The sequence below is a fragment of the Pagrus pagrus genome (assembly GCF_965226575.1).
Source record: "Pagrus pagrus genome assembly, chromosome: 15".
Lineage (NCBI taxonomy): Eukaryota > Metazoa > Chordata > Actinopteri > Spariformes > Sparidae > Pagrus > Pagrus pagrus.
The window spans coordinates 566,433-586,016 of NC_140199.1; the positions used below are offsets into that span (position 1 = coordinate 566,433).

Here is a 19,584-nt window from a genome sequence, read left to right on the forward strand (position 1 = left end):
CCACAGCTACATAAAACAAGAAATATTTAATTGATAATTCAAGTCATAACAGGCCTTAAAACTGAGGACAGTTATTAAAAACAAACGGGATCCTCGAGCCTCCGGGCCGCAGAGTCGACCCGATCCGATCCAAAGAGTCAAAACAAAGTGAAATCACACAGACTGTAAAGAAACAGGCTGACGGCCGCTGCCATCACAAAATACTGTGAAGATAAAAACAGATGTTTCACGTCTGTTTGGTTCGATCCTCCTCCTCCTCGTCCTCGTCGCTCTACAGTACCTCAAAACTCTCCGGTCACCGCTGCGACCCGGTGCAGCCGGTGTTGGTGTGAGGAATGCAGAAAGAAAAAGGAATGATGTGTTCAGTCCGGTGTGTGTGTGTGTGTGTGTGTGTGTGTGTGTGTGTGTGTGTGTGTGTGTGTGTGTACATTAAGAGCGTGTGTGAGACTGTGTGTGTGTTTTCAGGCCGAGTCGTCCGTCTGTTGATGATCAGAACCGCCGAGGAAATCACTGCAACAAAACACCAGGAGCGACTTCAGTTTTCTCTTCAGACGAACAAACTCGCTGAATTAGTGACGAAGCCTGAGCAGTTTGTGCACTGTAAAAAATATATTCAGTTCTGACTCTAATCTCAGAATTTTGACTTTTTTCGGCGTCTTACTTTCAGAAATAAAAATCAGAACTAAATTTCATTAGTTCAGATTTTTTCTTCGGTCTTTAATTCTGAGGGGAAAAGTCCGATTCTTAGAATTAAGTCAGAACTTAAAAAATATTCTTTTACAAAAAATGTTGCGTTCTGAATTTATCTCTGAATTTATTCTGATTAAAAGTCAGAACTAATCTTTTTTCTTCTCTAAAAAATATATATAGTATATATATAGTTTGGATTTTTTCTGTCTGAGAATAAATGAACTAATGTTTTGCACTGTAAAAAATATTGTTGACTTTAATCTTTAATCTCAAGTGGCATGAACCTTTAATCTTAAATTCAGAGCTAATTTAAAATAAAAATTATTTGAGTTCTGACTTGATTAAAGTGAAGATTTTGAGAAGTCATAATTTTTGAAGTCTTCAATTCTTGCACTGTAAAAAAATCATTGACTTTTCCTCAGAAATTTGATTTCAATCTCAGAATTAAAACCTGAGAAAAGTCAAAACATAATTATTTTTAGTGAAGTTCAGAATTTTCCCTCCAATTTTGATTCTTTAAGAAACGTCAGAGCTAAACTTGAATACACTGTAAAAAAAAGTATTGCATTTGAAACTTAACCCAGAAGACAGAGCTAATCTCTGCACTGTAAAAATTTGAGTTCTGACTTTTTTCTCAGATTAAATATCTGACTTTTATTTTGAGGGAAAAAAAATTGTGAAAAACATTTGCACTGTAAAATATTGAGTTGTATTTTCTTCTCAGAATTCAGACAAACTCGCTGAATTAAAGAGAAATTTGAGAAAAAAGTCTTACCTGTTTTTGCACTGTAAAAAATATATTCAGTTCTGACTTTAATCTCTGAATTTAGATTAAAGTGCAAAAAGATGGACTTTTCTAGACATTTCTGACCTTTTCTTGTCTTTAATTCTGAGGGGAAAAGTCCGATTCTTAGAATTAAGTCAGAATTTAAAGTTTTTACAGTGCACTGTAAAATATTTGTTCTGACTTTTTCTCTCTTGATTTTAATTCTGACTCCACATTTTGAGGAAAAGTCAGAACTAAATTCTTGCACTGTAAACAAATATTTTTAAGTTCTGACTTAATTTTAATTTAATTAATTAATTTTTTTGTACACTGTAAAAAAAGTATTGTTTCCCTCAGAAGACAGGTTTTGAGTTAAACGTCGGAACTAATCTTTTTTTGCACCGAAAATAATATTTCGAGTTCGGATTTTAATCTCAGAATTAAAAACAGAAAATACCCAAATTTAAAATAACACGTTGGCAGTTCTGACTTTTGATTTTAATTCAGAGATTAAAGTGAAAATTTCGAGAAATTCTGAATTGTCGGAACAAAATGTTTGCACTGTAAAAAAATATTTAAGTTCAGACCCAATTCTAAGAATTCAGAATAAAAGACGGAGAAGAAAAGTCAGAACAATTTTTTTTTGCACTGTAAAACATTTGTTTGAAATTTTGATTTCAATCTCAGAATTAAAACCTGAGAAAAGTCAGAAAATGATTTTTTGCACTGAAAAAAAATATTGCGTTTGAAATTTAATCTCAGACAGTAAATTGAAATTAAAGACAGAACTCTTTGCACTATAAAAAATAATGAGTTCTGCCTTTAGTCTCAGAATTATAGACAGAAAAAAATTCAGATATTTTGTTTTGCACTGTAAAAAAAATTGAGTTCTGACTTTTTCTCAGATTTGAATTATGATTAAAGTGAAAATTTTGAGAAATTCACACTTCTCCAAAAATGTCAAACAATTTTGGATTGTGACTTTATTTTGAGGAAAAAAGTCAGACAAAAAATTTGGTCTAAAATATGTTGAGTTGTACTTTCTGTCAGAATTCAGACAAATTCGCTGAATTCAGACAGAAAGTCAGAAATTTGAGGAAAAGTCTAAACTTTTTTTGCACTGTAAAAAATACATTCAGTTCTGACTTTTCTCAAATTTCTGTCTTTCATTCTGAAAAAGTGATTTTCTTTGACTTTTCTTCCGTCTTTAATTCTGAGGGAAAAAGTCAAAACTTAAATATTTTTTTACAGTGCAAAAATTTAGTTCCAACTTTATCTCAAAACTCAAACTTTTTACAGTGCACTGAATAATATATTGAGTTTTGACTTAAATCTCAGAATTGAGGTCTGAAAACATCACGTGACCGCGACGTAGTTTGTTTGAAGCCGTTAGCTTGAACTCGTCCAGGTTCCCTCAGAATCATCAGAGCGTCGACTGATCGGTGAGTTTTATTTTACCACACAGAGTTTTGTGGTGGTGGTTTTGTTGCTGGTACCTGAGGATGTTTGGCAGCTCTGGGCTCCTGTAGATGAACTTGTGCTTGTAGGCCAGCGAGGAGGGGAAGGGAACAAACTGAACCTTGTGACCGCTGAGGCTCTTTGACTGGGAGGCCATGTTGTACAGCTGGAGGAGGAGGAGGAACAGGAGGAGGAGGAGGAGGAGGAGGAGGAGGAGGAGGAGGAGGAGGAGGAGGAGGAGGAGGAGGAAGAACAGGAGGAGGAGGAGGAAGAACAGGAGGAGGAGGTCAGTCTTCATACAAGCTGGATAAGTTTTAATTCATCTGCATTTCTCACAGCAAACAACTAAAATACATTTTTATAAATTACTTATTCTATAAAATATCTGTTGTGTTTTTGTGCCGTTGTAAAACTTGCTACCTTTTTTCCCAGGTGGAAAGGAACGACACCGTCGTCCTCAGCGTGGAGGATCAGCACCGGGCAGGAGATGTGATTCACACTGGAGACACAAACACAGCTCAGTGTTGCGTTCAGGGACGTCAGACAGTTCTGCTCTGTTGTGTACAGTGTGTGTGAGGTCACAGCTGCACTTCCTTCAACAGCCACTAGATGCTGCCCTCACCCTGGCACCAGGTCTGAGGGGTCAGAGGTCAGCAGCTTTAATAAAGACTAAACAGTCCTCTGATCAGCCTGTTGTGGACTTTGTCCTGAAGTCGAGCAGCTCTCAGCTGTCGATCAGCTGACTGACGCTTGTTTCAACATTTTAAATCCCTCCAGCTTTACACAACAAAAACCCTCAACAGCCGTGAAGTTTTTATTCTCTGCTCAGTGTTTGTTCCTGAGACGCTGAACGTCAGGACGCTTTGTTCTTGAAAAATGTTTCCATGAGTCCGACTTAAAAATTCTGCCAAAACCTGCAAAGCTTCCAGATTCACTCAACAGAAGACGAGCTCATAACAAACTCTGAAGTTGCTTCATTCTTTCTGATTTCTCTGGAAATCTTCTGTAAATGTTCCCGAGTTCACAAGAGTCAAACTGTTTTTGAGTTAATGAAACGTTTTCTATTTTCAAATAATGTGCGGGAGCTTCTACAGTTGATCCTCCGTTATTAAAAAGGTCCAACCTGAAAATGTTCCTGAGCGTTTAAAATCTTTCCTGAGTTACTCAAATAAAAGCTGATTCTCTGAAAAGGGTCGAGTCGTTTAAAAGCTGAAGAGGCTCCTGGTTCCTTCAGTCAGAGCATCAGGACAGATTTACCTTCAAGTGTCTCGACCGTTCGTCAGAACGTTTATCTGATGACCTCAGTGTGAATGTTTGACTGCAGCTCAGAGGTCAAAGGTCACAGTGCAGGTTTCTGTACGTACTTTTCATCGCTGGCGAAGCGAATGTTGTTGGCTGTGATGGCGTCCAGGAAGAACCAATCAAAGCCGGGCAGGTACCTGTACACCTGGAATACACAGACACTGAGTACACACCAAACACACACCTACACCTACACGTGTGTGTGTGTGTGTGTGTGTGTGTGTGTGTGTGTGTGTGTGTGTGTGTGTGTGTGTGTGTGTGTGTGTGTGTGTTACCATGGAGAAGGGGTGGCTCTTGGCCTCCTCTCTGATGTTGGTGAACGGAGACTCTAAGATGAGAGCGTCAGGAGGACTTCCTGAAAATCCAACAAACATGAAGGTTTCCATCATCAGAACCTCAGATTCTATGTTTGACTGTGTGTGTCTCTGTGTGTGTGTGTGTGTGTGTGTGTGTCTGACCTCTGTCACACAGCCGTCTCACCAGGTTGGTGGCAACTCTGAAAAAGAACAAAAAACCAGATTTAATTATAACCTCACTGATCTTATTTATTTATTTATTTATTTATTTATTTATTTATTTATTTATTTCGGCATGTTATTAGACAGTCATCATCACACATCATCTTAGTTAAAATCAGGTAGTACACATGGCCGAAAGGGAAAGCGGGAGAAGCAGATGCTTATCTAGTCCCGCCCCCGTTGCCCACAGAATACATTATTTCCACAAGTTATATTTCTTTTGTATTTTGACGTACATGTTATATCTTGAACTGAGTGGTGTGTGGGGATGTATACCGAGGACCGGTACTTTTTGGTACCGGTTCCTAATTGGGTCGGTACCAGGGTACCGTTAACATTCTGGACAAACGGTACTGTTATCGGTACTTTTTTGAACGTCTACCCAACTGTCGCGTCACCACCTGCCGCCGTCGACAGGTGGTGACGCAGCGCCTGGTTGGCTCAGTCTAATCGATCATGTCGGCGCTCGAAGGTTTGGGCTCAGTCATCAGAGTGAATGGAAACTCTGAGAAGTGCCTCCTCGACACCGCTCTGTGACGTGTGGGTCTGTCGGTACTTACAGTCTGGTGGGGTGAACATGAAGGGTTTTCTTTTTGCTTCTGAGAAGCATTTGTAATTCATAGCTTCTGTTCTGCTGAAGCTTTTTTACCTAACGTCTTCATTTTTCACACAAAATTACATGTAGTATCGATCGAGTATCAATAAGTATCGGTACCGATAAAATCCTAACGATATACATCCCTAGTGGTGTGTGTGTGTGTGTGTGTGTGTGTGTGTGTGTGTGTGTTACCCCGTCCCCAGCGAGTGTCCCCAGATGTAAAGCGGCGTTTTGTCGTCCAGCCGCTGCTTCAGCCAATCATACATGAAGAGAGCGTCTGATGTCATCCCCCCCTCTGATGGAGAGCCGTCTGAGTCCCCCCAGCCTGCACACACACACACACACACACACACACACACACACGCACACACGCACACACACACACACACACACTTGTACTGAGGGTGTTACAGACGACCTCTCTGCTCAGTAAACATGTGACAGTTTCTCACCTCTGTAATCGAACGTGACGACGTGGTATCCTAACGAACTGAGGACCTGAAGGAAGACAGACAGCAGGAGTCAGTCAGCTGCCCTCTGCTGGACGACAACATGAACTGCACCATCACGTATTTAATCTGAGTCGGTCTCTGTGATCAGTACTTTACTTTATTACTATACTGTAAATACCCGAGTACTTCTTCATAATAACATCATATTAAGTGATTACTTTTTGTATCAGTACTCTGAATCTGCAAAGTAACTAAAGCAATCAGATACATGCGAAGTAAAAGTATAAAGTAGCAGAAAATAGAAACGCTCAGTAAAGTACTGAGGAGGAAGTTTGAGGTCCAGTACTTGAGTAAATGTACTTAGTTACCTTGTAGAGCTGAACTCTGTGGTCTCCTCCTCTGCAGAGAAACAACACAGAGGTCAGAGAGGACACCAAGAGACTGACAGGTGTGTGTGTGTGTGTGTGTGAGTGTGTGTGCGCGTGTTACCTGGTCCCCGCGTTTCCATGGAGATAGAGGATGACAGAGTGGGAGGAGCTAAATTTGGAGTCGTACCAGTCGCCTTGTTTCCCCTGAGCTTCTCTCCACATCTGAGCAGGAACTGTGTGCCTGACACACACACACACACACACACACACACACACACACACACACACACACACACACACACACACACACACACACACACACACACACACACACACACACACACACACACACACACACACACACACACACACACACACACACACACACACACACACGATCGTCACATGATCGTCACAATCACTGTTTTTATCTGATTGATGAGAAAATCAATTAATTTAAAAATGTGACGCAGCATGTAATCTGTAAAGTAACTTGTAACTAAAGTTATCAAATACATGTAGTGGAATAAAATGGAGCCTCATCTTGCAGGATGTGGAAATACTCAAAATTGTACCAAGTAAAAGTACTTAGTTACATTCCATCAGTGGAAACTGTGACATTAAACTCAACTCAATTTATTTGTGTTACTGGGAGGATTACAAACTCGTCCCCTGTAATTGATTACATTATCATCATTTATCAGTGTTTGTAGTATTTAAATATTGTATATAAGTATAGTACTTGAGTAAAAGTACTTGGTTACATTCCATCACTGTCGCTGACTGAAGGCACTCGGCTCACCTCTCTCCTAATAATGGAACTGAGCTGAGACGTTCATGGAGAAAACAAACCAAACTCCACTTAAAAATATGAGGATTTATCGTTTTCTTACTGATCAGTTAAAGGGGAACTACCGTTTTTTACAACCTGGACCTTATTTCCAGCATAAAATACGATCATTTCTCACCCAGATAACTTTGGTGTCATCTGGAGTCGTTCGGACGAAATTAGATCCAGTGTAGCGCCGATATATCCATATAATGTGAGTGATCAGGGCACTGAAGCGCAGCCTCTATGAGCATCATCTGCTGTGAAACTAGTTCATTTCACCAATATTTTGTTACGATACGCTCGTGCTATTCCCCTCTGAGTTGCCTGTTAGATGAACTGTCTGTGCCTCATCATCACAAAAGAAAAGAGTCGTGTTTTTAACGTCTCTACATTTGAAGGAAGTCGTGGAGATTTAAAATGACACATTTTTACATTTTCTCCTCGTCAGAAATCAGGCTGCTGCTGCAGGGTTCAAACCTGTTGTACTGTACTTGAGTAAATTTACTTAGTTACATTCCATCACTGGTACCTGATTACAGTAGAGTTAATGTTGAATATTTAATGTACTGTAAGTTATTGATCTCTTAAATACTGTGGTGAAGACCAGGCATCATAATGAAGTCAGTTACCAGACTCCGATCTTCAGTCCGCTCTCCGGCTCCAGGTAGAAGTTGTGTGTGTGGTTCAGTCCCTGGTCCAGAGGCCTCTTCAGGTCGATGAAGTAGGGCAGCCTCACTGTGGGGGGGTCACATGACGGGTCACAGGACGGGTCACATGACGGGTCACATGACGGGTCACATGACGGGTCACTGCTGACTGACACTTCTGTCACATCTCATCTCCTGTTACATCAGCTGTCAATCACTGTGTCCCTGCCCACTTCCTGTCCTCACACAGCTCTCAGGTTTCACATTTGACTGTGACCTTTGACCCCAGCACACAAGTTCACAGTAGACTCAAGATCACATTCACACCACACACGTTAATGTACTTAACTAAAGTAACTCGAGTACTTTTACTTAAGTAGAAACAGGATGAAGGTCTCTGAGCAACAGGAAACTGTTTGAAACACTCACCGAAGTTGAGGAAGACGAGTTTGGCCTGGATGGACGGACACAGTTTGATGAGGAAGGGGATGGAGACGTAGACGACCAGCAGCCACAACACGAACCTCTTCAGCTTCCCCACCAGACCCAACCTGAGGACGGACCACAGAACCATGTGATCACTGCTGTCAACGTACAGCGCTGCTGCATCCGCCTCAACCAGTACTCTATTACTCTACTACTCGATTACTTCAGTGATTCCCTCACCGGTACGTGAGCTCCACCTGTTTGGACGCAACAGCCTCGCTTCAATTCATTTCATTGTATTACAGCCAAAGTTCTAATACACATTCACACACGCAGCACGTTATTAAGGAATCGTTGTTTTTTGTTTTAATATTTTTATTTTGGAGTAAATGTCGGCTGTTTTCAGCCACGTAGGGTGAACGTAATGTAACGTAACGACACGACACGACACGACACGACGGCCGACATCAACGAGTCATCTAACAAATACAAATAAAGCAGCCAGGAGGTCCCAAGTGGTTCAGATGAACTCGGTGCTGAAGCCGCCGGCGCCACTTCAGGAGCTGCAGCTGTAACACGGGAGGTCACTGTGTCTGTTGGCTACAGTGAAACATGGTGTGAACGTTTGGAAAACTCTGGATTAATAGATCGTTAGAAAATTATCTGCCAACTATTCTGATCATCGATTAACGTTTCAGTCATTTATTTATTATTTTAGATAAAATTTCAACAAGTTTGTGTTAAAATCAAGTTTCGCAGCAGGAAAACTGAACGAGAAAATTAAAACAGAGTGAAGTTTACAGAAATCCAGTAAAGTGGAGCTGGAACACAGAACCGGTTCAGTCCTCAGCACAGAGTCAACACATAAATACTGCTGGTGAACAGGGCGACGCTGAGAAACAGCTGAAATGAAAAAGAAACAGTCATTTGAAAATACCAGACAGTTTCACCAGAGAGCCGAGTGTGTCCCGTCAACAACACGGTCAACAACAGTCAACAACACGGTCAACAACAGTCAACAACACGGTCAACAACACAGTCAACAACAGTCAACAACACGGTCAACAACACAGTCAACAACAGTCAACAACACGGTCAACAACACGGTCAACAACAGTCAACAACACGGTCAACAACACGGTCTACTACACCGTCAACTGAGTGTGTCCTCGTCAACAACACGGTCAACAACACGGTCAACAACAGTCAACAACACGGTCAACAACACGGTCAACAACATGTTCTGGTTCCAGCTGCTTCTCCTCATCAGTCTTTGGGTTTTGAACCGTTGTTCTGACACAAGCAGCAGTTTGAAGTCGTCACTTTGAACTCTGGGAAAAACTCTGAATTCTGATGTTTTTAGACAAAATGTTTAATCTATTGAGAAATTAATTGTTAGTTGCAGCAGTTTCAAAAAGCAGCTCTTCTTTCTTCTTCCAGTCCTTTAATCTGCCCGCTGGTGGGTCAGAACCAAACGTGTGGCCAGATGTTCCAGCTCAGTTCAGGATGTTGATTATTTTCAGAGTAATCAATAAATCAGATTGTGGTTCATGTATTGATCTCTGACAGAAGAGGAGCGACTGAAGCAGCTGCATGAATCATATTAGTCTGAACAAGTTACAGAATAAAAGTGTTACCCGAGCCCAGAGTGTGTGTGTGTGTGTGTGTGTGTGTGTGTGTGTGTGTGTGTGTGTGTGTGTGTGTGTGTGTGTGTGTAAGCTGAGCTGTCGGTCACATGATCCAGCAGCTTGGTGGACCTTAATTATTCATTGAACCACAGACACTGAAACTCCTCGATTTTCACGTTTGATGTCATTAAATTTAACATTTCTTTGTTTTTATTCTTCTCTGACTTTATTTACATTATTATAATTATATTATATTATATTATATTATATTATATCATATTCTGATGATTGAAGGACGTTTGTAAAGAACTTGAAATAATCTGAGATTGAAATAAAAGTCATTTTAATGTTCTTGGATAAAAACACAAGTCCTGAATGTCTGTGTGTGTGTGTGTGTGTGTGTGTGTGTGTGTGTGTGTGTCAGTGTGTGTGTCTGTGTGTGCTGTAAGGTGCCGATGTGTGTGTTCACCAGGTGAAGCTGACAGCGTGTGACACAACACAACAGACACTCAGATGAACATGTTGGTCTTCAGGAGGCTCTCAGGCCACGTTCCCTGTCTGGAGAACAGGAGCGGAGCTTTAAGCTAACTCACTGAGGTTTAATGTAGCTAGCGTTAGCGACGTTAAGCTAGGAGACCAAACAGGAAGTTTCTAAAAGTTCTGTTTGAGCTCGCTCAGTGCGTCTGTGATTATTTATAGAAACATATTTTTAGAAACGTTTCATGTCTTCAAACATCAGCTCGGTCACTCTGTTCTTCAAACTCCTCAGACTGAAGGTGTTGAGCGTCAGAAGACTTTGTGATCAGGGTTTTAACTGTTCACTGCTGCAAACTGATCATTACAGCTGATCATTACAGCTGATCATGATCATTACAGCTGATCATTACAGCTGATCATGATCATTACAGCTGATCATGATCATTACAGCTGATCATTACAGCTGATCATGATCACAGCTGTGATGTGTCACCGATCATCGGAAGAGGACTTTTACTTTGAGTCAGAAACTGATCATTCAACTGATGATTCATCATGATGGTTTTATAAACTGACAGAAGAGAGAGAGTTGTTTATCTGTAAGGCCCGACTGTAAACATCATCATCATCATCACCTGACGGTCGGAGCTGAAGTCTGATACAACACAACACAGTGTCACGTTTTAAACTGTGTGTGTCCTTCACTTCTCATCCTCACTGAGCAGGAATTCAGTTTGTACAGTCGAGGAAGTTCAGGGCGATTACACACACACAGACACACACACACACACACACACAGACACACACACACACACACACACACACACACACACACACACACACAGGTCGGCCGGTGGTGCGTTCAGCTGCAGGAGCTCAGCAGCAGCTGGCAGCGAGCCTGCAGTATTATTAGCTGATGTCACAGCGAGTGCTGCAACTCAAGGTCACACAGAGGTGAACCAACCGCAGAGAGGTGTGTGTGTGTGTGTGTGTGTGTGTGTGTGTGTGTGTGTGTGTGTGGTAGTGATAGGACTGCAGGACACACTGAAGTGAAGGTGGGGAGCAGGAGAGTGAGGTCACACACATACACACACACACACACACACACACACACCATTGTTTACATTAAACAGCTGTGTGTCAGATGTCCTGACGTTAAATAAACAGTCTGAAACTGAAATCTTTATTTAAAGGATAACTACTGTTTTTTACAACCTGGACCTTATTTCCAGCATAAAATACGATCATGTACTCACCCAGATAACTTTGGTGTCATTTGAAGTCGTTCGGATGAAATTAGATCCAGTGTAGCGCCGATATATCCATATAATGTGAGTGACGGGGCAGCGACACACAGCCTCTATGAGCATTATCTGCCACTAAACTAGTTCATTTCACCGATATTTTGTCATGATACGCTCGTGCTATTCCCCTCTGAGTCTGGGCTCGTCTGTTGTCAACATCCGGGGTCTGTAGGTCGACCTACTACCTCTGACCTGGATGATGTCGTCTCTGAGCGCCGCACACACCCACGACAGCCGGCTTGTTTACCTGTAGCTGCTGCTGCTAGTTTTTTGCAACATGGCTGAATATTTTTCCGATTGTGAGGTGGTGGACGATGACTTTGTTTATGATGGACGTCCTTACCGTTTTGAGCCAGAGTACACGGATGAGGAGCTCGTTGGAAGGAGGATGCGGAGGCAGAGAGAGGAACAGCTGGCCAAAGAACAAACGGCTGCGGCTAGGCTAAACGGCTAGGTCAACCTACAGACCCCGGGTGTTGATAACAGGCAACTCAGAGGGGAATAGCACGAGCGTATCGTAACAAAATATTGGTGAAATGAACTAGTTTCACAGCAGATAATGCTCATAGAGGCTGCGCTTCAGTGCCCTGATCACTCACATTATATGGATATACCGGCGCTCCACTGGATCTAATTTCGTCCGAACGACGCCGAATGACACCAAAGTTATCTGGGTGAGAAATGATCGTATTTTATGCTGGAAATAAGGTCCAGGTTGTAAAAAACGGTAGTTATCTTTTAAGACCGAACATGAACAGTCGTTTAGTCGACAAAATGTCAAAAGGTTGTGAAGTAAAGAGCACAGCGAGGACACGGCGAGGACACAGCGAGGACACGGCGAGGACACGGCGAGGACACAGCGAGGACACGGCGAGGACACAGCGAGGACACAGTGAGGACACAGTGAGGACACGGCGAGGACACGGCGAGGACACGGCTAGGACACAGCGAGGACACGGCGAGGACACGGCGAGGACACAGCGACACAAAGACTCACATTTCAGAAGCTGGAACAATGTTTGACGTCTTTGATTGAAAAAAGACTCAAAGCTGATTCATTTTCTTTTAATTCACTAACGACCAAACTATCTGAACTCTGGTCCGACGCAGAGAGACGGTCCAGTCTGGATCAAACTGAACTGTGGTTCTGTTCGTTTCTAGAGTGAAAACAGCTGCAGGAGAGGCGACGACGCTGACGTTCAGCTGGAAAAACACGTCTGACACAAACCAATCGATCACAACCGCAGAGAGAAACAGCTGACGGAGGAGAAACCAACAGAAACGTGATCCAGACGTTCAGACGATCTGACTGCAGCCTCGTCTCCATCCATCGTCTCAGGACCATAAATAATGAAGCCAGTAAACACTCAGCCTGAGTGCTGCTGGACTCAGAGACTGAGAGCTGTGATCCATCTTCACTACACAGAACCACAGAACCACAGAACCACCGAGCTCCACAGTTAACTCTCCAACAAACCCGACCACAGACCCAAAGATAAAGATGCTGAGTCATGTTTGGTGCTGCAGGAACATTATGATTGTGACTTTGAGTCATAAAACAAAAAACACAAAGGTAATGTTTCATCCGACACTGAGGCTTTTTATGCATTTCACTCAGCTTCAGCTGGCAGCGCTGGAAAGTAACTAAGTACATTTACTCAACTACACTGCACTTAGCTCAATGCTAAGGGAGCCGTTAGCTGCAGACAACACGGAGCTGAGGTGTCATAATTCATTATATTGATATTTTAAATATTTGAGATATTTGACTTTTTGCTCGCTACACTTCAACATTTTACACAAAAACATATGAAAGGTTAATAAAACTCTAATGTTTCGTTTGATACTAAATAACTTCCAACAGTTGTGCAGCTGAAACAGTCGATTAACGATCGTCTATTTAAACGATGGTTCAGTTTCTCAGACGATCTGAACTCGTGGGACGAAATGAAACCGTCCAACATTAACGTGATTCACAGTATTTTCCCAATAATCCTCAAAATATTCTTTAAACTTTTAAATAAAAAACTCAGTTTAACAGAACAGTTTGAGGAAACAGTCACATCAGACGTCTGTTCTCTGCAATCTAAAACTAATACTCATAAATCACCAGGTGAACTCTGTTAGCACGCATGTGTCCAACTCTTCTATTCTTCTTTCAGCTTTCCTGTTCCACCTGACTGGTTTTTACTTTATTAGTAACTTTCATCCATAAATGATTTCTGATTGTGAAATAAAGGATCAATAAACGTGTGTAAGCTCGTCTCCCCGTCACTCTTTTAGTTTGGACTCTGATTCGACTCGTCTCTCTGAGGATATTCAGACGTGACAACTGGAAACTAAAAACCGACTGTTTTAATCACGGTAAACTGTTTTACCGTCTCTGATCTGAGTCATGTGAATGTTTGTTAATGAAGTGGAGGTTTGGACTCGGACACGGAGGATCTGCTGCTCCACCGTCACTTTCAGACGCTGACTCAGTCCAACAGCTCAGACTTCTTCTTTCACTGTCGACGTGACGACAGGAATCAAACTCGTGACCTGAACTCAGACACATCAGCAGCAGCGAGGTCACTTCCTGTCTGATGCTCACAAAAATAAATGTGAATATAAGAATCAACAACGCAGAGCTGCTGTCAGCGTGTCTCCTTCAAGACAGCGAGTCACTTCCTGTCACTCATTTCTTCTCATCACAGATCTAATTTTAGAGTTCAGGTCTGTTAACGAGGTCGGGACACTTTCAGACGTTAACGAGAGCTCAGAGGATAAACAGCCCGGTCCAACACGGCCCTCGTCCTCAGGTTCAGGTTCAGGTTCAGGTTCAGGTCCGGGTGTCGTGTGTCCTGGTTCTTGTTGTGATGGTGGTGTAGGGTGACATGTTGGACCACATGTTCGTCCAAACAGACACTTCAAACTGTAACTTCAGGGTTCTGGTCCGTTTCTTTACAACAACAGGCACAAAACAATCACACGATGCTGAGGACTCGGTTGCTAACGAGCTGACTTCACATCGTTAATGTCTGCATGTTTTATCATTCGCTCTTCAATGAAATATGACGCCTGAAATTTACAACCTTTTTCTTTCTGGACTCTTCGTTCAAAGTTAGTCAGAATATCTTCACGTTACCATGAACTGAGGATTGATTTGGACCGAACCAGAGGTGCCGGAGACAAACCAACACTGTTCTGGTGACTGTGACTCAGTCTGAACGAAGTGTGTCTGACGATGAGTTAACGAGGCGATGAAGCTCGTCTGAGTTCAGTCACAGACAAACTCGAGTTCAGACGGTTTATTTTTCTGTTATAATGAAAACAGGCGTCAAAATATTTCTCTCTCACATTCAGTGAGTTCATGTTGTCGACTTGTTGGACTCAGTAGTGAACTGGCTGCTTTTAAAAGTACAGGCTGTCACCTCTGAGCTACACAGTGCTGCTAGCAGCTAGCTGGTTAGCATGCTAACTTCAGTAGACGTCTGACAGAGCGTCGACAGGAGGGAGGCAAAGTTTAAGTAATTTCTTTAAAGTCGGCTTCCTTAACAATCGATTATCAATTCATCAGTAATCACACATGAAATATGTTGATCTCTTGTTTGAACACCGACATGATCTGTGTTTGATGTAAAGTCAGAGGCGGCTACATGAGGAGTTCAAAGAAAAGATATAATAAACAAAGTTATTGAATTTTAAACGAAATGAATGATTTCATGTTCATCACAGAGCTTCTGTCACCGCTCAGCAACATCCAGCTGAAGACCGAATGGATCAAATGTGACAAAATCAGTTTGTGTAAAATGTCTTATTGTATTTTAATTAAATACATTTTCTCACACCAGTATTTTGTGTCTTATTTGCATATATTATTAATCTATCATTATGTTGTATCTGTATCTGTTATCATAAGATAGTCAGTATTTTCTGCTTTGTGCCCAGTTGGTCTGTGAATGTGTCCCGGGTGTCGTTGGACCGTCTCAGCCGGCTGACCGGGTCGTTCTGGTCGACCTTCTGTTGGACTGTAAGCTGCGACGCTTCGTTAATGAGGATTAGAAGAAGAAGAAGAGTGAAGCCGACAGGACGCACGGCGGCAGAGTCTGCTTCAAACGTCTGCTCGTCAATAATCAGAAATAGATTTGTATCAGTTTATAAACCGTGTTGACTGAACTACGGAGAGCGAAGTGGGTCAAAGCTGAGGCAGGAAGTGACTCTGCAGCGTCTGATGATGAAGCAGTTCAGTAAACCGGCTTTAACTGTTTGTTCACTTCCTGTCCGATGGTCTGACCTGATGTTGCCTTCATGGACTCACAGTCACCACATGTCAGCAACACAGTGTGAAGAAAACAGGAAGGAGGGACTGAACTACCAAAATAAGACCCAGGGACAAAGAGATAAGGCTGATAGTTCAAATCAGATGAAGTCATCGTTCAGTGTTTGTTTTCTCCTGAAGGAGTTCAGATCCAGGACACACCACCACCACACAGTGTGGACTGCAGTGTATAATAAGGACCACGTTGTTCTGTGTCAGCTGTTCGTGTCCATAAATATCCACACGCTGAACAGAACTAACAGAACATGGAGTCACGTTCAGAAACTGTGTTCGTTCTTTTACCAACAACAAAGAACCAGAACGACCCTGAAAACTGTCCTGCACTGAAAATGTTACTGAAATGAAAGTATGCAAGTTTAAATCATGAAAATGTACTTTAAGTATTAAAATACTACTTTAAGAATTAACGTACTAGGCTGAATATGAAGCCACAGCCAGGTTAGCTTAGCTTAGCATAAACACTGGAAACAGAGGGAAAGCGTTAGCCTGGCTCGGTCCAGAGGTTCAAAGAAATCCACCTGACAGCAGCTCTGAAGTTTTCTGACCCACATGTTGGACCTGGTTCGTTTATTCAGGACAAACACTGAATAAACAGTTCTGGTGTCCAGTGGCCGGTGAAGGTTTATGAGCAAAAAGAATAAAAACGTGGATCCAAACCTGAAGCAGATTCACAGAAAATAAACTTCTTACTTCTGAATGAGAAACTAGATGAGCCGACACGGAGAGACGATATTTAAAGAATCTGAAAAATGCGATGACGAAGTTTCAGCCAAACATTCTCGATGTGGATCCATTAGATGCGTTTTTGAGCCAGATCATTTATTCACAAGTACAAATGAAGCTGTCAGCGCTCTCTAGTGGACAAACTCTGTCATGGACGATGTTTTTACGCCAATTCAAAGTCAGTTTAACGTCCCTGAATGAGAGTTTCTCAGCATAAGATTCTTCAGTCATTTATTTTACTGTTTGTATCGGGGCTGTATGTCAGATGAAGTCTGTAGCCTCTTCATGCTCCTCACAACAACACAAAACACAAAACTAGCTGAATAAATACGTCATACAAATGAAGTATGACTCCTGGAGGCGTGAGGAGGACGAAGTGAAGCTGCTCGGTGGTCTGTTGGGACGACAGCAGAAACGCCTGTGTCTCTCGTCAGACGGCAGCAGGACGAACAGACTGTGGCTGAGAGTTAACGAGCGACCTGCAAAGTGTTTACATCTCAGAAACTGCAGCTGTGGTTCAGTTGTATGAGGTGAATCATCAGTGAGGTCAGTTTAGTAAGACGACCTTTAGTCTTATTTCAACTGTCAGCAGCTTCCAGTCTGACCAGTCGGACCAGTCCACTACAGCACGTACTGCAGACTCAGGCAGGCTGTTCATCGAGGGCCAAGTCATAAAAATAAATAAATAAATAAATAAATAAATAAAATACTGAGATTTGCTTAAAATGAAAAATAAATAAATGACATCAAATTCAAAAAAAGATTTTTAAATGAACATTATTATTTCTTCCATTTTAATTATTTCTTGGTTATAAATATCGTTACTTTCTAATGTCAGGATATTTACACTGTCTGTAGCATAATATTAATTTACTTTTATTTATTTGCCAATTAAATTTTTCACACTTTATTCATTTTTATGTTTCAATTATTTAAGTTTTATTATTTATGTTTTTAGCCTACGTGAGTATTTAGTTTAGTTTTTTGTTCACATCTTAATTTTACTGACTTGTTTGTGTGTGTGTGTGTGTGTGTGTGTGTGTGTGTGTGTGTGTGTGTGTGTGTGTGTGTGTGTCTGAGCAGCTGACCAGCAGTAACACTCCTCACACTCCTCTGATGTTTACGGTTCTGATCGATCACCTGAATTCTTCTTACAGCTCAACATCTGATCAAACTCTTTTTATATCAGCAAATATTTCTGATTTCTGTTTAAACTGACGCTTTTAATCACGTTTAAATATCAAGTTGTCTTATAAATAAAATAATATTAAGTCTCCTCATACAAACAGACAGATTCACAGTCCAGGTGCTAACACACCTGTCCCGGTCCGGCTCTTACCTCCTGAACGGTTTCCCCATGCTGCCCTCCTCTCCCGGGCCCTGACGGCCGCCCGCTGCGGGCCCCGCTGCCTCCCTGCCGGGACGCTGCTTCAGGTCCGGGTCGCTGTCCAGCAGAGTGCCGGTGGTCCCGCTGTCATGCTCCGCAGTCAGCGAGTTGTTCCGCTTTCTCATCACTGGAAACGTTAGAAAACCAAACATTAACCGGAGGAACAGCGGCTGAAGGACGAGCCGTCACTGCGGGCCTGTCAGCGGGGAGGAGGCCGTTAGCTGGCCGGGCGGTGGAGCGGTGAGAGCCGGTGAGGACGGAGCTGAGTCCCCGCTGCGCCTCGAGCTCTCTGCCTGCACTGAGATCCGCAGAGAGCCGCTGATCAGCACCGAGCTGCCGCAGCCAATCACAGCGCAGGGACACAAACACGTGGTCTCTCTGTGATGCGTCCACGGCCCCTTGGGAGCGTCGGAGCAACGACCACCAAAACAAAACCGGTTAAAGGAAACCGGAAAAATTAAGTAGTGCATGGTGCCTTCATGTGAAGCTCGGAAACTTGCGTTACTAATATAATCGCGATAGGCGCTTTTTGAGAGTCATTAACAGCAGAACGAACCAAATAACGGAAAGAATAACGCACTCAACTAAGACAAAAAACAACTAAGACAAAAAATATACATCATTCATTTTAATTTGCAGTAGGGAGGCACTAATCTGAGCTTTTCTCCACCTATAACAGTTAATGAACACTGGTCTGATACCAGCGCTCTCTTCTTCCCCAGTGCTGGAGTAGGTATTCACATTATTTATTTAAGTGTAAGTACTTATACCAAAAAAAAAAAAGTGAAAGTCATGCATGCAAAACCTTACGTAAGTGTTCAAGTATTATCACTAAATCTACAGCAGTGGATCATATTATACAAGACCATCAGACAGAGACAGGGACAGTAACTGAGTAAATGTACTTCACATTACACCACGTGTGAAGAGGCTAAAATGTACTGTCAATACACCTGACGAGTTAAATAAAGTGTTGAAATATCAGTTTCAGCGTCAAAAGTTTCTATGAGGAGAAGGCGGCCTTGAACACACCGCGTCAATGCTGTCCAGTTTTTTTCTAGCAAACATTTTGACTTTTACTTGTTTTACTTCACTCGTGTTTGTTCCAGCTTCAGTGCAGCCTTCCTTTGTTCTTATGTGACTACACATACTTAACGTTGTACATGTAAAAACACAATTAACCCAGAAACAGATATTTACCATTCTGGGGACACTATCCGTGTTTCCCGTGTATCTTGAATGCAGCATTAAACAGATCAAATAAGTTAGCAGCGAAGCTAATCCGCTAAAACAAACGCGGTACAAACAAACTACAGTTTGACACTTTTCTACAGTTTGATACGAACACACAGAGTCAGTGGTTCCGGCTGTATGCGGCGGCTCTCTGCCGTCAGTGAAGCTGTCGGACGGGTTTATTTTTAACCGGCTGCTGCGGAGGATGCGCTGTTTGCTAACCGGAAGTCAGACGGTGCTAACGCAGAACACGCAGATGTTTCAGCGTGAAGCGGCGCGTTTCCACTGAAGACTGGCGCCATAAACACAAACACACTCTTACCGCTCAGTCTGGGAGATATGAAGCGGCTTCACAACATGGCTGCCGTAAATAAAAGAGTTTAATGTGTTCAGCAGAAAACTCGAGTCGCTGGCGCAAAGTTTGTCCCTACACGGCAGCCGGAGCTCACGTCAT

The 19,584-nt window shown here is 42.3% G+C and overlaps 1 protein-coding gene across 3 annotated transcripts; it reads right to left on the bottom strand.

The window, feature by feature from the left end:
• Positions 1-7: 7 nt before the first annotated feature.
• abhd12 (abhydrolase domain containing 12, lysophospholipase) lies at positions 8-19,567 on the bottom strand. Of its 3 annotated transcripts, none has more exons than XM_084374850.1 (14): positions 19,453-19,567; positions 17,850-18,024; positions 8,061-8,182; positions 7,614-7,719; positions 6,274-6,393; positions 6,153-6,183; positions 5,785-5,830; positions 5,525-5,657; positions 4,675-4,712; positions 4,492-4,571; positions 4,279-4,361; positions 3,335-3,413; positions 2,953-3,080; positions 8-510 (listed from the first exon to the last, which is right to left on the bottom strand). In XM_084374850.1, the coding sequence occupies exons 2-14, from the start codon at positions 18,020-18,022 to the stop codon at positions 462-464; spliced, it is 1,188 nt and encodes a 395-aa protein (XP_084230976.1). In that variant the 5' UTR covers positions 18,023-18,024; positions 19,453-19,567; the 3' UTR covers positions 8-461. The 3 variants fall into 3 exon arrangements, with proteins under 3 accessions (XP_084230976.1, XP_084230977.1, XP_084230975.1); XM_084374851.1 differs by lacking the exon at positions 19,453-19,567 and adding an exon at positions 19,098-19,432; XM_084374849.1 differs by lacking the exon at positions 19,453-19,567 and having other exon boundaries at positions 17,850-18,205.
• Between the last annotated feature and the right edge of the window lie 17 nt (positions 19,568-19,584).

Coding starts and splice junctions, on each gene's coding strand:
- abhd12 (XM_084374849.1), bottom strand. CDS start 18,049: ATGTTTGGTTTTCTAACGTTTCCAGTGATGAGAAAGCGGAACAACTCG. Junction 5,831..6,152: donor ACAGAGTTCAGCTCTACAAG/GTAACTAAGTAC, acceptor GTCTTCCTTCAG/GTCCTCAGTTCGTTAGGATA. Junction 4,362..4,491: donor AGAGCCACCCCTTCTCCATG/GTAACACACACA, acceptor TGTGTATTCCAG/GTGTACAGGTACCTGCCCGG.